Source organism: Lygodium microphyllum, chromosome 14, assembly GCF_053477565.2.
Source record: "Lygodium microphyllum isolate KBCC chromosome 14, Lygodium_microphyllum_v1.1.10, whole genome shotgun sequence".
NCBI classification, from domain to species: Eukaryota; Viridiplantae; Streptophyta; class Polypodiopsida; order Schizaeales; family Lygodiaceae; genus Lygodium; species Lygodium microphyllum.
Window position 1 is genome coordinate 118,123,406 of NC_141148.1, and position 19,999 is coordinate 118,143,404.

The following is a 19,999-nucleotide window of genomic DNA, read 5'->3' on the forward strand; positions in this document are numbered from 1 at the left end:
CAAAAAGACCATACCACAAAAACATGTATAAGTTGTGTTCGGATTGCATCTAGTCAAAGCAGAATGCAACAACATCAAGCTACAACTGCAAAGATGACTAGACATGACAATCCTAATGATAGATGCACCTTGAATGGCACTGCATAGACGACCTAAGACATCAGTGGAGAATCCACATCTGGTTGTGCAATTGGGGACTCAAAGGCATGCATCAAAAGGCTTAAATTTATAAGCCAAGACTCAGAAGATGAAGACATAGTACTGCCTGCTTATCTTAGGGTCAAACTCACCGTAAAAAGAGAGCACTGTGTCGATGCTCTCATCGATGAAGGAGCTGATTTTAATATCTTGACCTATGAAGCATGGACCCTAGTAGGGCAACCAAAGCTCACACCAACTGATGCAACTCTTAATCCTTACAGGGGACACCCACAAGCACTTGTAGGGAAGTGCAAAATCCTTGTAACTATTGAAACAGAAAGCTTGCCTATCCTATTCCATGTTCCTCCAAATAGTGCTAATTGTGGAAAGGAAACCCTCCTAGGAAGACCCTTCAAAAGGGCAACAAAGTGTGAGGCCAATTATGTAGCACATAGGATACACTTGACACTAGTGGATGTGAGGATAATCACAACCTTTAGTAAGGGTGACCTCATCAAACCTTGAGGGAAAGACAAGGAACATTTTGACATACCAGGCAAGCCTACTAACGAGAGCAAGGACTTGTTGAAAGAGTTGATACAAGCACATGTTGAACAGATAGAACCAGTGAGTGAGGCCATGATTGAAACAAGAAGGTCAGGAGACAATGCCAAGGATAGGCTTTGAACTTACAAATATTGTAGAAGACCACAAAAGAAGCCCAAGCCTTATAGACGAAGGTTTTGATGGAGAGCCAACACAAGGCTACGATGGATATCCAAAGTGTTGCTACGTGCTCAAGGGTATTACGCAGGTAATTGATGGATTTGGGTACAAACACCCCCAGCTAAACCACCTCTATCAGCTAAAGGCTTGATTGCATCAAAAGAATAGAAGCGTAGGAGGAAATCTAAATGAAAATCCAAGCCTTGAGTCAACAACGTTGGAGTGATTGAGCCCCTCACAATTGAAATCAAGAATCCAACTAGGACTATTCGAAAGGTAGATCCTCAGCCTTGCATGCCTAACAAGCAGATGTTAGATATAATTGTCGAGTGTGCACAAAGACCACTAGTACTCAAGGAGCCTTTGAATTCCCAAGAGGATAATGAGCACCATAGGCACAATGCTGCTCGTGATAAGGCTGAGTGCTCAACAAAGCAAATGGCAAAATCGTCTAATAGCTATGGGCAAATCTTTTAGCTAGTGCCAATCAACTTAGGAGTCCCAAGTCTCCTACACCCTCTTTCCCTAAATGGACATAGGAAGCACAATAGTAGTCATTAGCTGCTCAATCCCAGTCTCTCTCTATCTCTATTTGAGTTTCCAAATGTCCAAGATGTAGAAAATGAAACCACCCTTAGCTCTCAGCCTAAGGACATGCCTGTGCAATCCACCATGACTAGCTCATCGATCTGCACAAGTGAATATGCAAAGGGCAACAAAAGTCATGACCACTTCTGATCTGCTTAAGGACTTGATACCACAGTCTACCAATAGTGGCCATTCCACTAAACTAGCCGCTACTACTTCCAATCAGGAATCACGGCAGACACAGCCTTTGGCCGTGATGACTTCTCTTGTGGAACATGTCGTTAGCAATTCATCTGTGGAAGAGGTGTCGCAACCAACATCCTTGACACCTCTAGCACTTCTGAAGCACCTAAATCATAGTCTTGAGGAGAAATCTCTTGAAGATTTGGCCAAGGAGAAGGCGCATCGGACCAATGAGCCAGATGAAGTGCATGATGAAGCTTGATGACAAGCTAACAACCATCACACGTGCGTACGTCCACGTGGACATTGGAAGGCCAAAACTAGAGCACAAAAAGCTCATAGCCGAACCCCTGACTTGGGACGAGCAACAACATGTTTGCTCTCGCTATGTAGCTATTGATGAGGAAGTCATAAAGGACATCCCAAAGGCCACAGCTAGAGAATTGTGCTTGTGATATCCTCACTCTATACTACTCAATGTGAGATAAACAAGGGAAAGCTCGAAGTAATCAAACGAAAAGGGAAAGGACAAGGTGACTTTGTGCAGAAATGGTACTCTAACCAATGTTTGGCAACCAAAATTGGCCATCGACTAATGACACTCATTGAGAAAAGGTAAGCCCTTTGGACATCAATACATGATCCCACGTATGTTGCCCTAACCTCATTATGAGTGTTGGCAGCGGTCCATGAGGTCCAGCTTTCTGCCACTATCCAAAAACATCCCTTGTATGATAAATTACTTCTAGAAGAAGATCTACACGTGGCTAGTAGGCTAGGAGTGGGGAGCATGGTACTTGATGTTAGCGCATATGTCTTTTGCCTCACTCAAGACCCTGCAATCCTAGATCTCTATGCTTCCCATCAATACGACCCTGACTTCTTGAATTGGTTTTGTCCAAGCTCACATGATAGGAACCCTAAACTACCTCTTGGTTCTACACTAGAGTCACCAAACATCCAGAGCAAGAGAAACTAAACACAACACCCGCTCTGATAAGAAGCAATGGAGGCATGTTCCAATGGGTAATGACAAGAGCCTAGAGCAAACACTCCCTGACCAGGAGCAATTGCCAATGCAATCAGATGAGGAGCTAAACAGAGGGAAATTAGCTAAAGATCTAGACTATCTAAGAAGAGAGGTAGTTGTACCCTCACAACTTAGCGAGGTTGTTCAACAGGCCATAACTATGTCCCATGAGGACACACTAGAGAAAAAGAATGCTGAGGCCAACCAAACACATCAATAGTAGCTGACCTAGTTCAAGGTCTCGAGTCTTCAAGAGATACACCTCAATTGCCCAAGAAAAAGAGGAGAAAACAACAAAAACAACGGCAGTTGTAAGTGGCTGTAGACGCCAAGAAGATTGAGACTAAGAGTGCTGAATAGCTGAGGAATAAAGCATCGAGTCCATCCACGAATGAACCCATTGGCATCTCTCCTAACAATGGTGAAACCTTAGACACATCCGTGTGTTCTGATAAGTCAAAATGACCATTACCATCAACTGCTCTGACCTTATTCAAGCACGCTTTGACTGTAAAGGCTGCTTGGAATGCTCAATCCACCAACAAGAGAACTTACATTGATACAACACGGTCACAACAAGTTGACAAAACTATACCATTCACATCTGAGGAGAACCATGACACAATCGTAGCAAAGCCTCAGGACAAACATGAAAACCCCGAGGACATAAGCAATCCTAGCATTGACCAATCTTGCTCGTCTAGGCATGAGCCCCCAGCTATGCTAAAGCCTAGGGAAACTCCCAGAACCTTGCATAAGATAGCAACTGAGCGAGCCTTCATAGAACATAGAAGTGTCACAGAGTGCTTGATCGAGTTGGAGGCTAAACTCAAATTATTTGCACGTGCTTACGTCCTTGTAGACATGGGCACATTCCCTAGGGAGCAGCTTGAGGAATACTTGTCATATCCGCTATCCTGGGAAGAGCAAGAATATCTTAACGAGCACTATGACAAGCTCCTACATGAATGCATGCAACTCATCTCTAACGAGGAGGCTGACAAACTACACTTAATTATGATATTCAATGAAGTGCTTTGCCAACCAAATCTCTTAGAGATAGAGCAACTAAAGTGACAATCAGAGGGTCGAAGTCAATTTGAAAAACTATGGTTTGAAAACCACACTACAATGGTCGAACTTGTAGCCCATATTATGATAGTCTCAGAGGAGCGATTGGCCAAATAGCGGTCTCAAAGAGACCTGACCTATGTGGTGCCAAATTCCTTTTGAGTACTGGTTGTCACTCAAGGTATGGACTTAGCCAGAACTAGCTAAGAAAACTCTATGATTGATAAAATTCTCACTGAGGAGGAGCTACATGTTGCGAGTAGACTTGGACAAGGTACCATTCTACTCGACATTGCAAAATATTTGTTGCTATTGAGTAGGCTACCACAATTTCTAGATGTGTGTGCCACACTCCAGTAAAATCATGAGTTCTACAATTAGTTTTTACCCTTACGAAGTGACATGGATTCATAAACGTGTACATAAATAAACAACGAGTTTTGTGACTGTGTATAGATAATACCATAAAAAGCAAAGCCAACACACACACAAGCAATGATGATCAAGTGTAGGTGATATGCATCGAAGTTAACACCATAGGAATCAAATAAGTGACGTCTCTTTGAGCTGCACCTATTCATTATGGTGGTTGAAGCATATGACTTGCATATACTCTCACGAGTTGCCAAGTGAATGCAAGACGACATCGGTCTCTGTACGAAAGCATTCAATGTCCAAGTCACCACAAGATCACCAACCCCACAAAGAACCATTATGGAGAAAGCGACATAAATACTAAGAACAAAGAGCCTAAGAACAAAGAGCCATGATAGAAGCCCCGCTGCAGGAAGAGAAAGTCACCCCTACAGAAAGCATACATTGCATTTGAGCATGGCCCAAAGCATAGTCATTGGCTACTCTCTCTTTCTTGGCCAGATGCTACATTCGGGGCAAGATTAAGGTGGCAAGCTCCCGTTCACGACGAAAGAGCAAGCAAAGTACAACTTAATGGTGGAAACGAGGGGTTTCACCTAGTTTACATTCAAGCTTACCCTAAACCTAAAAGACACCATCATGGAAGAACCAACCGTAAAATAACTCTTGGACCAGTGCAGTCTACAAAAGTATGTAAAAAAGATTGGGCAGGCTATTGATTACAACAAGTGTGCAGAATTTCCGAGGAGCTTCGATGCCGAAAGAAATTATGGAACTATACAGTGACAGAGCTTGAATGCTTGGCAATGGTGTTTGCACTAGAGAAGTTTCGACACTATCTACTGTCAACGCATTTCAAGTTCTATGTGGATCATGAAGCCTTGTCCTTCTTGATGAACAAAGCAGATGTTAAAGGACGACTGATGAGATGGTTACTCCTACTCCAGGATTTCGATTTTGAAGTGGTCACTAAGCCTGGCCGTTCCCATGTCCGAGCTGATCATCTATCATGGATCCCTCAAACAGAAGCAGAGGAACACAATGATCCTGACCTTCTTGATGCTTCTTTGTTTCTAGTTGAAACAGTTACTCCCTAGTATGCAGACATAGCCAATCTCATGGCAACTCAAATGTGGCATGGTGACTGTAAGAAGAGGACAAGAAGCTCGTCAAGTAGAGGTGGAATTGAGCCTTGCGATGGTGGAGAAGGCCCTGGGTTTATTAGCCAGTAGTAGGGTTGAGAAACACCCAAGGAGGGATGTGTATAATATGCTGGGGTGAGCCGTCACCAATCCAAGAACAAGAGGGAGACAAAGTCCACAAGGAATAGCAGGACAATATGGAGAGAGTCACTAATAAAAAGGAGAATGACCAACCATCTCAACATCAAGAGAGCAAGAGGACAATCCGTGAGCAGAAAGGCTCAAAAATTGTCAAGTCACGCAGAAAGAAAAGATCAGACTCTCAAAATCCCCATAAGAAGAACTTGATCCACCTCCAAAGAAAATAGAGAGCTACAAAGGGTGGAGGAGGAATCAAAGAGATTAGAAGAAGAACACAAGTAAATGCCAGAAGAGGAGGAAGAACGACTAAGGCAAAAAGGGAGGAGGAGATTACTCTAATGAAGAGGGAATCAAAGTTTTAGCCTACAAGCTGGCACATTGCTGCAACATTGACTCCATGCCATGACACCTAAGCCTAACACTGGCTTAGGAGTAGAGGAGCAATGTGCTCCCCTAATCTCAACTAGTTGAACCTCACAGGAACTCTCCTTGCTAGGGGCTTGGGGAGCCAAAACATCAAATGCAACCGCCTCAACATGAGCCATTGGAGCTGGTCCACAAGGAAGGGCGTGACTCTAAATTAGATCAACGAAAGAAAGAATGAGTGCAGGAACCAAGCCCCCTCCATTGGCCACAACAAGTACAGTCAGAAGAGAAAAGGGATCCATACCAAGCCATGCATTCCTTGGTAAATCTCTTAGGTCCCCTCGTATTGTAACTATTGTAGAGCATCAAGATGATGTCTAGCATGCCCCCTCCCAATGCATCAAGAAAGAGAGAGAGAGAGAGAGAGAGAGAGAGAGAGAGAGAGAGAGAGAGAGAGAGAGAGAGAGAGAGAGAGAGAGAGAGAGAGAGAGAGAGAGAGAGAGAGAGAGAGAGAGAGAGAGAGAGAGAGAGAGAGAGAGAGAGAGAGAAGGAGTAAACAAACAAAGACTCACACAAAGAAAAAGGAAAGAAACAATGAGTTTTTCCATGTATATCAAAGTGCCACAAACACTAGACCTAGGGGTCCTCAGGTTAGGCATATCCTGTGGCCTTGGTCAGCTGGCTCCGTGCCCTAACCCCCTAGCCCTTCCTGTTCCCCCACTTCACACTTAGGGCACATCAAGGGCAGGACACGCCTGGGGAGCTTGTGCTCGGCTATGATTAGATCCGCCTCCCTAAGTGACACCGACAACACCTCCCCTATACATAAACTGGGTCCTCAAGTGTGGGACAACACCACAGGCTTCCCTAACGTTACCCAACTCCTAGTTTTACTAGCACGGACACCATGCAACATTGCACAGTGAGGTAGATGCACCCCCTAGGTAGTGCAGTTCCTTTTTATTTTTTCAAGTATACTCAACAATGGTGATCAACCACCACCGACATTGAAGAATCCCACTATACCCGGTCAAATCTAATCTCGGTGCACAAATAATGCCTCAAGAAGCCTTCGAGTGTACTTCTCCTCAATATCGTCAAATTTTTCCACCCCATTGAACCGTCGCTTCATCCACACATTGCTACGAGGAACTTGACTAGCAGTCTTCTAACTACGTACTATCTAAGTATGCACGTGCACTTGCATAATATCTGCACCACAATCTATACATAGTTTGGGTCCTCAAGTGTAGGACAATACTCTTAGCTTGCTTAGAGTTCGACCTGTCTCCCAAAATTCTCAAACTATGTCTTGTGCACGATAAGAAGACTAGCACTATCCTCTAGGAAGAGACCACGTGAGAGGCTTTCAATTGCAGGCACTGAAGACTCCAATGAAAGTGTCATCAGCTCTTCAGCAACACTCAACTCTCAATTCTTATCCTTTAGCATCATGCAAGCCCACCAAAGAATGGTCGCATGCAAAATCCCCACAATATCAACACCTGTGCTAGCCATGAGTGCAACTCCCAACAAAAAACAGCCATATCACCAACTCCAACAATCCTATCACCAGTTAATCAAGCCAACAAAGTACCAGCAACGACCTTCATCCGCACCACCATCACAACTCCGCCACTACAAATCACAGCAGTCCCTTTCAACCACGTCTTCGGTACATGCCAAAGCCTACTACCTACGATGGAGAGTGCCATGGGATTGGCACTCGTCTAGGAGGGAAGTAATGTTAGAACAAGGTGGAAAATTTGAAAAACCTAAAGATGAAGACAAGACCAAGGCAAAAGTGAAACATAAGACGAAGGCGCGCCAAGAAAAATATGGAAACACAAGAAGTGCAGAAAAGTCCTAAATCAAGGAAAAAGGTGCACAAGAAAAAGCGCATGTCAATACTTTTGTAAAAGAGCACAAGGTGCACCATGATTTATTTTAAGAGCGCTAGCTGTGAAAATTGTAAAGGTAGATGGGCGGTAGGAAGGAAGCTAAAAAGATAGGAGGATAATGGGAAAAAGGGCCTAGGCCACGGCCGCGACCATGTAAAAAAGGGAATAAGGAGATGAATGCCCAAAAGGGATTTAGGGTTTTGTACATAAAGTTGAAAAGTGAATGAGAAGCTCATTCTTGTGTAAGGCCAAAAGTAGCTCTTCTCTTCTTCTTCTTCTTCTTCTTATTCTTGCTTGCTTGAGCTTGTGCTTGAGGGAGGGAGGGAGTGTGAGAGTGTGAGGGAGTGAGTGTGTGAGGGTGAGGGACCGTGGTGGAGAAGCTCTCACTCAATTGTTTTTGCCTTCGTTGCTTTGGGTTTCTGTGAGCACTTGAAGAGGCCGATTCCTTGGGTGAGTGCTTGGGTTGTTGCTATGTTTGGGAAGGTTTATGAACATCCTCCACATCTCAATCCACTAGTGGCAGTGGGGAAGTAGGCTCCTAAAGAATCACAAAGCCCCTTTCGTGTTCAAGTTGTTGAACCACTTCGTCTAGAGTGGGCTCGTATTTTGGTAGATACGGAAGTGGTGCTAAGGTGTTATGAAAGCCTTACTTGGCCAATTGGATCCTTCTCTTCAATTCCTCCATTGAGTCCTCTTCTGTGGGTTGGTGACCATAGTGAGGGTCTTCACAAGGCTCTTTTGCTAGATTTTCATCATTTTCTTAGCCATTTGGGCTCAATCCTTTGCCATATTTTCGTCATGCTTTGCCTTTGCAATTTTGCGAGCAAGCAAGGTCCTGCATGGTCCTTGAGCTTTCTTCCTCCCAATGATCAATCTTTTTCCTAGCTTGCTCTAGCCTCGCTCTTGCCACTTCGTTAGAGATTTTATAATGGAAACATGCTCTTCCTTGCTTCATTGTAGCTATTCCTTCTCATGGGTGAGTGTGGCTATGATCTTCTTAAGGTCCTCCTGCCCTTTGTTGGCTTCCTCTCATTGTTTTAGCAGCTTGAGTGTCCTCTCTTTCAGCTGCTTTACTTCTTCCTCATACTATTGCAGTTGCACACTTTGCTAATCTTGCTCTTTCAACCTCCATTCAAGTTCAACCAGGATTTTAGTGGTTTCCTCCTATCATGCTTTGGTCTTCTCCCTACTTTTCTTCTCTTGTTTATGTTGTGCTATCAGTTCCTCATACTTATCATCATTCATAGCTCTTCTAGCCAAGTTGGCTAGCTCTATTCAGAGGATGTAGATGTCCTTGGGGTATATTGCCACTGCAATGTTGCATATACCTCCTTCTTCTCCAGGGCGAGTATTGCTTGCTTTCTTTCTTTCTCCTTCATGTCCTTTTGTTCTTCCAATATCTTAAGGAGGTTGTCAAAGTCTTGTCCCATTCCCTGAGTGATGATGGAATCTGGGATGATGTTTCCTCTGGATGATGCAACACCTTATTTGTTCTTCTTAGGCCTTTTTGATCATGTGAGGGTAGATCCTACTAATGGACTGCCTGACAAGATTGAGTAGAGTGCTTTCACCCATTGCTGGCCTTCAATTGAGATCTGGCTACCCCCCCTCAATTTAGAAAGCAGTGGCAATGGTAATGGCACAATTGGTAGCTTTCTTCTCTCTATTACTTGAGTAGGCTATGGTGGTGGTGGCAAAGGATGGATAGGTGCCTTTCCCTTACCTTCTATTGACTTGTATCCTTCTCCACTTGTTGTACTTTTAGCTGTGCTTGAACTAATGCCTGGTTGAATGATTTTGGGTGGAGATTCCCTTGGTGCCTCTTCTCTTTTGCACGTCTCTTCTATTGAGTTGCGCATGGCTAGGTGATATTCCTCTTCAACTTTCTTCTCTTTGGCTTGCCGTTCTACCTCAACCTTTCTAGACTCCTCCACAGCAGCCTCTAGCATTGTCTTCTGATGGAGTCTTCTCTTGTTTACCTTGCTTCTTATCAATGTCCTTTTTCTTTCCCCCTTTTCCACATCCATTTTCCTTGCTCTTCTCTTGATCATCCTTTGGTGGCTCCTCTTTGGTTTTGGATTTCTCTTATTTCTACTTTTTTATGGCTTCCAACTTGCTTGTCGGGCCTCTTCTGCTCTTTTTCTCCTCTCTTCCTCTACCTTCCTTCTCTTTGGGTCCGTATTCTCTACTTTTTCTTGCTGAGAGTGGCCTACGATCCTTCCTCTTCCTATGTCTACTCCTATCATCCTTGCTTATTGGATCATGTCTTGCTTATGGTGTCCTATGCTTTGGACATGGTTGTATCCTCTTGGGCACCTGTCACTATGTCTCTAGGGGTGATGGGATCATTTAGTGCTTCTTCAATAATGGGCGTTAGTATTCCTCCAAAGGCAACCATAGCTACTCTCCCAGTGGCCTTTCCCTTAGGAGAATGGTGGGTTTATGGCTTCCCATTGTGACTTCTTCAGAGCCCACAAGTGCACTAAGTAGTGTAGTTGCTACATGGATGGTGGTCCTTGTATAAGCATTCACGTCTCTTGACACCAAATCCTCGAACATGGTGAGGTGGATCCTATTCATGACAGTATTGTGTTGAGCACCTAAGAACCGTGTGTGGATGAACTTGCAAGTTAGGGTCTGGTATAGCCTCAAACTGGATTCCATTGTTGGCTATCTGCTGCTTCGTGAAATTGAACTAGGCCACCACACCTTTTTTTGTCTTTGGTTTGAAAGGGCGTTGTGGCAATCCTAGGGCCTTGTGCACCAAACCTAATGAAAGTGGAATCTTCATCTTTTATAGTCCTTCAACCTACACCATGATGGTCCCTATTTTCTTTTGTCCATCTAATTTGTAAGGAACTTAGTGCACTTGAGTGGTTAACCCTACCTTAGAATTTTTCCACGTACTTTTTTAGGGAGCACAGTTTCACCAATTCCTTTGCCTTTTATTCATCATCCACCACCTGCTTGAGATTTTGTATTTGCCTATACCTTAGATCTCTATTTTGCAGGATGTCTACATTCATATTGTACTTTGCATGTTCTGCATCTGTGAAAGGGATTTGGGGCTTTCCATGTCTCTCGTCTTGTGGACCACCTTTTCATCAACTTTGGCCATTTTTGGTATGCCTGTAAGAAATGGAAAAAATCATGGCTAAGAGAGATTTGAACTAATATACATAACCTTACATATTTTGCTTGTCAAAGTTTAATAATTTTTAATAGAGCTATGGAATGATTGAATTTGAAATGACTGCATTTGCATTTGAACACTTCCTCCAACACAATATAAGCGAGTTTGGGAATCTCCCAATTCCCATTTTTTGAATACTAAACAGGTGGCACTCGGATAACATGCCCATAAGTTTCTCAAAAGCATATGATGTGACCTATCATTGGAAAGCGCTTGAAAAATGGAATCTATTGAGCTATAGAGCGCTCGATTTGGAGTTGTAGTGTTCAAGTTATGACAAATCCAAATATTTGACCACGTGTCCCAAACTTATGGGAAATTCCCATATTCCCCAATATGGTGTTCTCCCCTTCTGAAAAAATTAGCAATGCTTCCTCGCTTGTAAGGGAGAGGATGGTAGGGTTGTGGAACATTGAATACAACACATTATTACAAATTGACAAAAAGAAACTAACAAAAAAGAAAGATTAAAAGAAAATAAAGTTTGTACAAGTGAACGGGTAAGAGGCACATTGTATGTATACTGAGGAGATTTTGTCGGACCTTTCTATAAAAGCCAGTCATAGAAATTTGGATTGTATTCCATGGTAGCATAGTGGTCCATGTCACTTGGTCTAATGCTCACATGTGAGATATAAGTGAGCATGTTTGTGAGAAAATCACCCGTGTTCAGGCGGTTGGCAATGTGTAGTTCCTCCTCACATAGGACTCTATCTATGGATGGATGTAGTAGCACATGATCTTGCAAAGAAGTGTTGTGGGTGATGGCTAGCATATGGAAAGAAGTGGGTGCAGTGTAAGTGGGATCGTACTCAGTGGTCTTGATGGCTCATTGTTGCTCCACGTTCATCATTATTTGACAGCCACATCATTCCCATTGTGCATGTAAGGTGAACGGCTTTTAAAGGAATTCATGCTCTGAAATGGCTAGCTTATCTAGGTTTGCTATTTCTGTCTTGGAGGCTTCCATGCAGCTACGTTTGAAAGATGTGATTTGAGCCATGGAACATGAGTTGACAACATGTATGGAGGAGTGAGGATAGTAACCAATCCTTACCACTTGTTATGTAAAATCCATTCGGTAGCCTTATAACTCCATTTATAGCAAGATATGTTATTTTTTGTGATCTAAATGTCATTTCAAAAAATAATTATAGCATAACAAGCTAATATCCTTTCTTCTCCTTCGAGATCTCGAGCCTCATATACTTTTTAGACACATTTATATTGAAGAAAGTGATGTTCTCATAATTTTATAATGACAAATCTCTCTATTTAGGAGACGAATCATGAGGGATTACATAGGTTAGATAGGAAATATGTAAAGGAAAATGCACGGTCAAGTGTTGGTTATCATCTTTAGGATTTGGGATGTTGAAGTGATCATATACATTTGTGAACCCACTAAAATTGGATGGAGGTCAACATTGAAGGTGACAAGGTCATTATGTATCAATTGTGCCATGATAAATAACTAAAAATATAGCCATTGTAACTAATCTCAAGCATATATCAATAATCTAAAGATAGATTGAAAGGAGTGCTAAGCTTTGACGACAATGTGTCATGTGTGGTGTAGAAGCACTCTAACTCCAGCTTTGTGTGGGTTTTACTTATTGAATTCATTATTATGTTGATTTAAGTGTTTGCTAGAAAATGGTAATTATTGCCCTTCATATGTACCATAAACCCCCCTTGGCAGTGATAAAGTGATGAAATGCAAGGATTTATAACTTTGCAAAAAAAGCCTTAAACTTCTTGTGAGTGAGGGCCTTCGCAACTAGATTTGCCAAGTTACCTTGTATATTCACGTAAATCAAGTTGATCTCATTTGAGTGAGAGTTACTCCTCTACATATGATAAATAACTTCAATGTACTTTGTCTTAGTATAGAGGATTGGATTCTTTGCAATTGCCAAAGCATTCTCACTATTGGTGTGGATAGTGGTAGGAAATGACTAAGTCAACACCAAAGTCACCAACAAGATGCATGAGCCACACTCATTCAACTATAAATGTGAAGGTTGCCATGTACTCAACTCCACAAATAGGACTAGTCATAGTAGGCTACTTTTCATTCCACCATGATATTGTGTGATATATTCTTTTTGGTAGCCCTTGAAGTGCTACTTGAAACACTAATACCAAAGAAAATTTTCTAGTGGGACACTAAAGTGCATAGCAACCCACAAAGTCAAAATCACCAAAATCATGTGACTATAAAACAATATCACGTGCATGGAATAAACCATAATCATCTATACGTGTAAAGTATCAAAATATCATTCTTCACAACTTGCTAATGTTTTGAGCTTAGGCATGTGAAAACCTACTCATATATTTTTTGTACATCATCATGCCTAGTGTGATAGACATAATGAAGACATGCAATAACATTTTGATATAAGCATGGATCAGTTGGATCACCTAATCTTGTAAACTAGGATGTAAGTTCTAATGAATGGTCACATACTTACATCATCAAGTTAAACTTTTTGATAAATTTGAAAGTACTAATTTTGGTGTAGAACGATGTTATCCTTTTGCTACGTGACTTGAATACAGTAGTAGCAGTAATACAATCCTAATTTTGACATCTAAAAGGTGTAGTGCACTTCTTTAGCTTTGAATGTTAAAATTCCAACCTCATCTAAACTAATGAGGAGCAACAAGTCATCCACATACACAATGAGCGAAGAGCCTTATAATCTTTACATAAAATGAATTTTCAATTGAACTATTGTAAAACACAAGCTAGCTATTATACATCCACTTTCTCGTACCAAACTCAAGGTGCATCCTTGATAGTAAAACTAGGATACTATGAAACATGTACCTCCTCATATAGATCACCATCAAGTAGTCTTAATTTCCAACTAATGTATATTCCATCCATAATATTTGGTAAATGCAACAAGAGATCAAATGGCGATCACATGTGAAAGTGCAAAAGTCTCATAATCATTGATCCCCTTATAATAAACATAACACTTTGAAATAAGCCAAGCCTCATAGCAATCAACGGTATCGTTTGCTTTCTCTTTTCAACTTTGTAGACCCACGTAGTAGTAATGGCCTTGTTAGCTTGCGACTAGTCAACCAAATGTTAAAAAGGCCATACTCACCTAGCATGGCATTCATCCAATCAACACTCTATTGTTTGTTCAAATAAGATTGATTGCTTAGCTTCACAAATGAAAGTAATAGGCACATGGTCATTGACAAATGATGCATAACAAGAAGTCCTATCATGTGCATTGCTAGGCAAAGGAGTAGTCAATTTGCTCTCTCTAATAGTCTACAAAAGCCCATTTCAATAACTCTTTTGACTCATCAATGATTGCCCTCTCTTCAAGCACCGTCTCATTTAAATCCATCCTGTTGAAAAATTGATCAATAAACAATAAGCCCATTTAAGAAGCATTTTTAAACTCATCAATGGCCTCTTGCTCTTCAAGCAATGCCACATTCGAATTATTTAATTTGCAACTACAATGGATTAGTGGGCAATGCCAATTGCACACGAGATTGTGTAGATGGAAAAGACACATGCTCCCATTAATTTATCTAAAATATTAAACAATGAAGAGAGGGTATCAAAGAAATCTTAAGTAGACACATGTTGTAGCCTTTTACATGAGATAAAGGGTTAAACATAATTTTCAGATAGACCATATTACTGTTAGCAATCACATTTTTAATTATAAGATTATAAAGTGTACTTATTAGGGGAAATATGAAGTCCAAAAAGGCCCTTTAAGTTAGGATTTAATCTCCTTTTTTATTAGGGAAGATTTGAGGTGGACTTTTTTTCGTGTGTGCACCCCCCCACATGAGGGGAGGGAGGCACAATTACCTTGTCTTTTTTGTAGAAGTGAGTGTTTTTCTAAGGTGAAAATGTTTCAAGAGACTACCCTTTTGCAGGATCAAATCATGGTCCGCAATATTGTGTAAAGATGAGAGGAGACATTTATGTATTTATTCAAAAAGTAGTCACACTTGTATAAACCATTCTTTTTTTTTTTGGGGCGGAGAGGGGGATACTTGCCTCGTTTTTTTTGAAGAGATGAGTGGTTTTCTAAGGTGAAGAAGTTTTAAGAGTGACCCTCCTTTCTCAAAACCAAATCATGGTCTATAATGTGTAAAGGTGAGAGAAGGGAATTTTAAATTTTGAGTTTAGAATTGATAGTATATACAAGCAAAGTACAAAGGAAAACCACTCACCTCTTTTTTAAAAAGCATGATTTGAAATGGAAAACCTATATTGGCATCTTGATTGGTTTCAAATCCATTGGAACTAGATTTATTAGTCTCTTAATAAACTCCTTACAAGGACCTTTTAAAGTCCATATTTCCCTTAACACCTTAGTTTCATCATTCTATTCCACGAAAAATGCACTTCATGGCCTTGTCATCTCTGTCTATTATCTTTCATGCACAAGCATAAGCCAAGCATCCAAAAAATATACATACTTGCAAAGTAAGACTTCTTACTATGTTAAGTCTTAGTTGGCATTATCACTTGAATAGCCTTATTTATATACTTAGTATGTAATTGGCACACAAATAGCTTGCAACTAAATGCTTAGGCAAAAAGTGCACTTTCACCATGCATAATGTATGCACTTTCACCGTTCATCATGCCATCCCATAAGAGCCTATATTTCCTCTTAAACACTAGTTTAGTTTTTTGTAATACTATTGGCTCTATACATTGATAATTGATGTCTTCTTTAACCATAAATATATGAAACTCTTTAACATGTACTCTCCCCCATTGTCTAAATGTAATGTACCTACAATACAACAAACCACATTCTCAACCATTTATAAAAAATGTTTAAAGCATGTAAATATGCTAAACTTTAACTTCATATGGTGAAAATTTATAATAACCATCAATGAATATTACAAAGTACAAATACCTACCAATCAAGCATCTTCTCATAAGACCACAAAATCATTATGTGCAAGCGATAATTGTTTAACTACCCAAGGCAAAAACTAGGTAGTACTATCAAGGTCTAACCCAAATTAGGTAAAAGTGACAATTACCAATGTTATGCCAAACTCCAATTTCATGGTTTCCTAAAGTGCTTTCACCACTTTCAACTAAAGATAAAAATTACATTGATAGAAATGTGAACAAAGACATCTCTAACTTATGTTTCAATGACAAGTAAAGCAATTAAGCTACTTATACCAATCTAGTCCAACCTTTTAGTGGCTCTTTTCGATGCACATACATGTAGATAAAAGACAAGATCATTGTAAAAGATTAATGCATACTTTCCACTGTCTCAAAAATATTCTTAATTGTTTAACTACCCAACCTAAATCATCCTTGAGAAGCATATAATCTTTATGTACATGATTTCATTTACAAGAGCTTGTAAATGTGGTATTTAAAATACCATGTCTCACCTGTAAGATGCAACAAGGATCATTCCCTTGTGATGACCAACCAATGTCTACTTAAGTATATGCATAGCAAAACAATTTTGTTTAGATCATCTCTTCTTACGGGCACCATTAAAGTCAGCTCATCAACTATGATGGAATTTCAATTGCTCTTCACCACAAGCTAATGTGAAGATGCAAAGCCTTGATAATTTTGTTAAGTTCATCACTCTTCTTATGGGCACCACTAAAGTCATCTCATCAACTATGATGGAATTTCATTTGCTCTTCACCACAGGCTGATGTGAAGATGCAAAGACTTCATAACTTGTAGAGTTTTGCAAGGCATTCAAAATATTGGTAACTAAAGTTCTGTTTTGGATAATTCTGTCACTTGCAACAAGTTGGTCCTTGAGATCATTATCTACATGTATCCATAATATCGCCCTCTTTAATATGCTCAAAATCAAAATGTTTACATATAACAATAAATCCTACCTCATTAGCTATCTCATAGACATAAGTAAGTACACCTCAAATGTACTTGACAATTTTATGTGAGCAAATGAATGGTATGACCGCTCTCTTGCCGAACATAGCCAATAATATATGCATCCTTCCATTCCATCTAGATTGTTGTTGAGCAGGTTAAAGGGGGTTGTACATTTGGCACACCAATACTAGGACCTGGCTCATCCTTTGATTCAGAGTAACAGCAGGAGACTCGAACTACTTGTCAATACTCGTAGTAATATTGTATTGCTTTTAGGCGACAAATGCATATTTCATCATATTTTAGGGCCACACTGTATACTAGGACACATGGAATGTGGTTCTTATTACATGAAGGTAACAACCAACCAACAGGTCTATGCCCTTTGATCATACATGTTTTCGTTGCAAGGCTCAGCATCACATTTTTGTTTGGCCCACTACAGAAAAACCACGTAGGGCTCGCTATCTAGCTGAGATACAAGCTAATGCCAACCTCTCATCAGTCATTCTGGAAATTAAAAAAGTATTATATGTGCCAAAGTCTTTTCTCCTCGTACAGGAAATTAATCAGATTTCCAAGGCCCTGATCCCCAAGGACAGGCAGTGACTCATAACAATATGTAGCAACAGAACCCTTAAATAAGGGCAAGTGACATGTCATAGTGTTTGATACGAGAGAATTCAGTACTTTAAGCATTCAAAGCCACAGTCATGAACGTTTGAAACTTTTTTGTGTTACTGTAAATAATAGCTACAATCATCAAACCCAAAAAGCCAAAAACACTATTACTCCCAAACCTCATCCTCCCTTGGAAGTCACACTGCAAAACATGTGTTACTAAGACAAGTGTTCTGCATTTCAATACTATTGCCCCCAAAATAACTAATTCGCATCTCTAGACAATATTAATTACTGGTACAATTACGAGTCACCATACACAAACGATTGGATCGCCCCAACAGCCCAGATTCCAAAAAGGTTCCCCCTGAAATTAAGAAGAAGCAACCAGAACAGATGGAAGTGTCTGTCCATGTGCCATGCAAAATGGTATGCTGGTTTGCCACTCTCAACAATGCTGCTTGCTCCACAATCATCCCCTTCACAGTAACCAAATATTTAGATGAAACAGCACAAGGATACCAGAACAGCTGCATCTTCTTCAATACCATAACCCATTGAACACCAGTGGCTGGTTCAATTTTTCATGCATTAAGCTGCCTGCTCTGAAGCTTCACCTCATCACATGTAAACCAATCCCATCATAGGTGCTGTTGAACACACAAATGTTTAAGATATGATGAACTGCACGCCTTGCATGATTGCTACATGTTTCAGAATCATTTTTCTTACCAAAAGATATCTTCCAGTGGTTGAAAAGGACAAAATTGACATTTAGGATTGGTCCAAACTATACCCAAGATCCATTTTTTGCAAACTTTGTTGGAGGAAGGAACACTATGGTGACCATGCTTTAGGTTGAAAGAAGCACTGATACACCAGATATTACACATAAATGGAAAATAATACAGGAGTCAATCATCATCTTCATCAGAAAACCTTCTGCTTCTCCTCTCCCTCCATCTAGCCCAAAGCCACCGCACTAACATAAATCCTCCTAGAGCATATACCTGTACGGAATAAACAAGTAAAACCCCCCCATTCACATGATGAAGAACAAATGCAGCAATGAAAATTCTTCTACAAGACAAAAACATCATAATTCGATAGATTTAAGTACAGCCTACAGCCACAGCCTACAGTCAGTGCAAGAAGAAACTGCCAACTCCTTACATTTAGTGGGACCCTGACCGTGCACTTTCACAACTTGCACAACAAAAGTGTGCATCCACATGTGTTGTGCACAAGTGGGATCCTGAGCCAATGGCTCCTGAAGAAATTCTCCCAATAACAGGAGAGAATGACAGATTCCCAGCTACAATAAACAAGGATTTACAGCAAAAGGTTATAAATTCACAAAGGCTAGAAGACCTCGCATGATATATTTTGCGTTCAGCGGATTCCATTCAGTTTTCTGCCATATGATTTGACTCAACACCTATGCAAATGCTAAACAGATAGCCATGGTAAAAAATTCATGGCTCCATGCAATAAACCAGATGCATACACAAGAAGTTTTTGCCATTTTCCCCGAGTGGGAAAAGGGGCTATTTTCCCTTGTTTTTGCCCATACTGTTCAACATCATGAGCTTCTTCCCCGAAGGCACAGCATACGCCTGCTGCCCCCCAACCGTGCCCAGCTAGGTATGCGGTGCCTCCCTTTCAACGCAGAAGCTTATGATGTTGCCGTGACTAACAATGTAAGAATTATGGTGGGAATTTGTCTAAAACTGCTTGTAATATAATCAGGAGATGGTTTACGGCTAGCATGCCGGATCCGATGGCAGTGACAAAAATCCTTACGAGGACGTGAAAAGAAAGACGACGGTAAAGACGACACAGAGAAGCTGTGTACCTGCCAGAGGTTCTTGGATGCGTGGTCCTCGGAGTCGTCTGAGGTGAAGGAGACAGCGGCGTGCGAAGGTGAGGCGCGAGGCAGCTGCACGCGCGAGGGATACCGGATGCCCGTATCTGCTTTGCTCGCCCCCTCCTTTTCTATCTGTTTCTCTTCGCTTGTCGCCATGCCTAAGCAGAATGCGTCACCCAAAACATGGTCACACAACACTAGGGGTTCATATAAGCCAGAACACGGGACATTTATTCTATGGGTATATCTCTTAAGTTTGTTTGTGCAAGGCAAGGTTGGAGGATGTAGGTGACTCACAATGTTGACATCGGCCTTGGCGGATGTATGTGCAAGCACACTAGAGGGGCCCCATCAACACAACATCGCATATTGGAAGTAGTTGCAATGCCATACGAGTGAGTCCTCTTTCTTGTGGGCATCAACACTATCCCACTTGTGCAATAATATAAGGGGCTCAATGGAAACTCTTCAAGTAAAGATGCACAGAGCTTGAACCTAGGCATCATTTCAAACTTGAACATCACTTCAAACCAATTTGAATCCTAAGCATGTAGAGGTTTTTGATTTTTGAAAGAGAATTAGTATAAATAATGAGGAAGACACATGATTGATTAATGATGCATTCACATTGATTGGACTAGCAAGGGATCATTATGGAAGGCATAGGCATCTTTTCACTTTATTCACAAATAGGATCTTAATGAGATGTCATGGGAAGCCATAGTATTAGCAACTATCAAAGATGAATCTTGTGTTGATGT

The 19,999-nt window shown here is 40.9% G+C and overlaps 1 protein-coding gene across 1 annotated transcript; it reads right to left on the bottom strand.

Moving 5' to 3' along the window:
- Window positions 1-18,019: 18,019 nt before the first annotated feature.
- LOC148026032 (uncharacterized) lies at window positions 18,020-19,448 on the bottom strand. Its single transcript, XM_087693278.1, has 2 exons — window positions 19,227-19,448; window positions 18,020-18,381 (listed from the first exon to the last, which is right to left on the bottom strand). The coding sequence occupies exons 1-2, from the start codon at window positions 19,392-19,394 to the stop codon at window positions 18,286-18,288; spliced, it is 264 nt and encodes an 87-aa protein (XP_087549404.1). The 5' UTR covers window positions 19,395-19,448; the 3' UTR covers window positions 18,020-18,285.
- Between the last annotated feature and the right edge of the window lie 551 nt (window positions 19,449-19,999).

What these genes read in the sequence shown, in the direction of transcription:
- LOC148026032 (XM_087693278.1), bottom strand. Translation starts at nt 19,394, where the DNA reads ATGGCGACAAGCGAAGAGAAACAGATAGAAAAGGAGGGGGCGAGCAAA. An exon ending in CATCCAAGAACCTCTGGCAG is followed by an intron (nt 18,382 to 19,226) that starts GTACACAGCTTC and finishes TATTCCGTACAG; the next exon opens with GTATATGCTCTAGGAGGATT.